A 3,320-nucleotide genomic window follows, 5' to 3' on the forward strand; every position below is an offset into this window, starting at 1 on the left:
TGGGTCATTTTTTTTAGTTTTAATTAACTAAAAATATTAAACATAAATAATAAAATAATAGAAAAAAACAAATCTAAGGGGTATAATGATCTTTTTAAGTTGATAGGAACCAAAACCAATAAAAAGATCCAATTTTGGACCAATGGTGCACCGACATTTTGTTTTGGACCAAAACCACATTTGACAACCACACGGACCATTTTTGCCATTTTGTCTAAAAAAAAAAAATCAGTTTTGCAAAAACCAAATAAAATTGGTAAAGTACGGCGCACAGAGAGAAGGTGCGTCTTTTCCCGATGGATTCAGCCAACGGCGCTAAGCCTCTGAGAAAGATTTCAGAGGCATTCAAGGAGATCGCCAACTGTATTAACTCCCAAAACCAGAACACTCAACAACTGGAGCTAGCCCCTTTCTCCAGCGCCTGTTCTCTTGTTTCCCCTCTGTTCCGATGCCTGGGTATTGCATTCAAGTTCGCTGAAATGGACTATGTCGCCAAGGTACGATCACTCACATACATGGCTTATGTTCATCCTTCTATGCTTGTGTGAAAAAGTGGGGTTTTGAATCTTCGGATTGTATTTCCTGTTTTTATGATATTATAATCCAATCGTATGATATTGTCACTTTGCATCACGCTCAGTAGAATTAGGTTATTTAGAAAATTTACTTTGGGTTTTGGATGTTTTGTTTGTGTGAACAGGTGAATGATCTTTGTGAGACTTCAAAGTCAATTTCGACCTTGCAATCGATGATGGAAAAGGATATCGAAGAAAATTGTGTGAGGAAGCCCGGTAGTCACACGAGGAATCTTTTAAGAGTGAAACGCGGTTTGGATATGGTTAGAGTATTGTTTGAGGAGATTCTAGTTTCAGAGTACGTCGTCTTTCTTCTACTTGATCAATTTGTCATACTTTAGAATAAATTTAAATTTGATCATCAAGATGCAATGGTGAAATCCTCAAATGGTCGACACCAAACAGGCTTTGGAATGTTATTTGGAATTCCAATTCTGTTGGCAACTGTACACAGCGTTAGCATCCTCAAGGTTCCCTTTTCCCCAACCCTCTCCCAGTATTAGAACTTAGAAGTAATCATTCGAGTCCAGTCCTGTCCCATGTTGACAAAAGCAACCTCGGATCTTGTGTTATTTAATGTGGTTTTTTGGCCCTAAATATATATTTTTTTGTCTTTTTCCAGGGACAATTCTCTAAAGAATCCAGCATCAAAAGCTTATACGCAAGTATTCTCTCCATATCATGGATGGGCTGTAAGAAAAGCTGTTGCTGCTGGAATGTATGCCCTTCCTACAAAAGCACAACTCTTGCAAAAGCTTAATGAAGATGGTCAGTTTCTTTCTACTTTCTATTTAGCCACTTTTAGTTAATTTTTTATGTCATTGTAATTAAACATTTTACTTGCTAATAAGAATCGGAAATTTGCAAAAAAGTCACTATATTACCACAAAATTTTGATTTTCACACCAAGTTATTTTTTTCGCAATTATGTCACTATATTTACAATTTTGTTGCAATATCAACCAAATGACCGGTTCTCCTGGTAACCACTTTTCCTAAATTGCAATAAAATCACTAAGTTTACCAAAATTTTGATTTTGACACCGAGTTTCAAATTGCAAAAAAGTCACACTATATTACAACAAAATTTCGATTTTGACATTGAGTTTTTTTTCTCAATTATGTCATTACATTTACAATTTTGTTGCAATGTCAACCAATTGACCGATTCAGGAGATGTTATTGTGGTTTAGAAGTTCGATTTGTGCAACAAATTAATATAGTGACATAATTGCGAAAAAAATAACTCGGTGTCAAATCGAATTTTTGTGGTAATATAGTGACTTTTTTGCAATTTGCCCAATAAAAAAAAAAAAAAAAAAAACACACTTCATTAGCTAAATCGATAAAATGGTGAATGTATGCTGTGGTGTTTTGTATTTTCATATGATATCAATACCATTTAACATGGGAAAATGATTTTACTAAATGCTCATAAAAAGTGCCTTGGTTTAACCAAGGGGAAAAATAATTAAATACTATAACGATAAGATGGTGAAAGTACAAGTGATTTTGTGTATCTTATCCGTTTCTGATTTCTCATTTTGACTAATGAGTCAAGTTAGTGCAAAAAAAAGGTCTTGGTTTTTTTTTTACTTGTTCTATATCTATCGTGTGTGCAAAAGACGTAAATACCCTCCTCATCCTCATCATTGACCTGTATGGTCTAGTACAGTCCATGTGTACTTAGAGTTTTATAATTGTTTGTTTTATTATCGACTATTAACCACTCTTTTTATGACTTACAGAAGTTTCTGCAAAGTCTGAGATGCAAAGTTATGTAACTGCATCCACTCTATTGATTGTGTATATTGACAACCTTTTCCAGTCGAGAGAACTGGGCATAGACTGGTGATGATTTACTAAGAGGAGAGTATAATCTACTTTTGACATATTTATTCTTATCATGAACTCTTCTTTTGTGTCACTGTTGTATATCGTACTATGATTACCATTCAACATTCTCAAGTTGGAACTACCACATGTTTTTACTTAACATTGTATGTATTACTCATAAAGATTGCTCGACTGTTAAGTTTCAAGATAAGATCTCATTAACATATAATTATTTATTATTCTTTTTGATAGGTTTGGTATATTTGATCATATTCATATTAACCCTCTTATAAAGCAATAATATAAAAGTTATTAAGAATATAAGAGTGCGGAGAAATAATTATTCCTTTTAGTCATACTAAATACCTAAAATTTATACTAAATCCGATAAAATGGCAAGTCAATGAGTAAAACGCCCTAAAACGCCATTCCGTGGCTTAGAAAACGGGCTAAAACACGACTTATGCTTTACCATGATTTAGAACAAATCATAGGAAAATTATTATAAATTTTTTATTTCTCCAAGCTCTTTTTTTTAGGTCAGAATTTGTAAAGTAGGAAATTTAGAGGGAGTATAATCTATGTGGAGTCTATTTCCATATCCAAGGAATAGAAAATTTCATGAAAAAAATACATAAAAGATATAACTTCCAACCCATTTAAGTTAGAATGTTTCATATATATGGGGGAAATTGGTAACCATTCACCATATGATTTTCTGAATGGCTCATCAGGAAGAATATTTATAATTGGTCCATGTGAGAACCACCAATGAGTAAACCAGTTTAATATTTCTTTGTTTTGGCTATAAAGCTTTTCACAATACTTTGAAAAACCAAGTATGCTTTCTTTGAGAATTTTCATATAAAAAGGCATTATGAAACAATATAATCTCAATATGTAAATTTC

At 32.8% G+C, this 3,320-nt stretch overlaps 1 protein-coding gene across 1 annotated transcript; it reads left to right on the forward strand.

Annotated features, from left to right (window-relative positions):
- The first annotated feature begins 233 nt into the window (after positions 1-233).
- Positions 234-2,640, forward strand: ACD11 (Glycolipid transfer protein (GLTP) family protein). Its single transcript, XM_079074647.1, has 4 exons — positions 234-497; positions 701-873; positions 1,198-1,343; positions 2,324-2,640. Exons 1-4 carry the CDS (start codon positions 297-299, stop codon positions 2,428-2,430), a joined length of 627 nt encoding a protein of 208 aa, XP_078930773.1. The 5' UTR covers positions 234-296; the 3' UTR covers positions 2,431-2,640.
- The last annotated feature ends 680 nt before the right edge of the window (positions 2,641-3,320 follow it).

The sequence above is a fragment of the Lactuca virosa genome, chromosome 9, assembly GCF_052849685.1.
Source record: "Lactuca virosa cultivar CGN04683 chromosome 9, Lactuca_virosa_CGN04683_v6, whole genome shotgun sequence".
Taxonomy (NCBI): domain Eukaryota; kingdom Viridiplantae; phylum Streptophyta; class Magnoliopsida; order Asterales; family Asteraceae; genus Lactuca; species Lactuca virosa.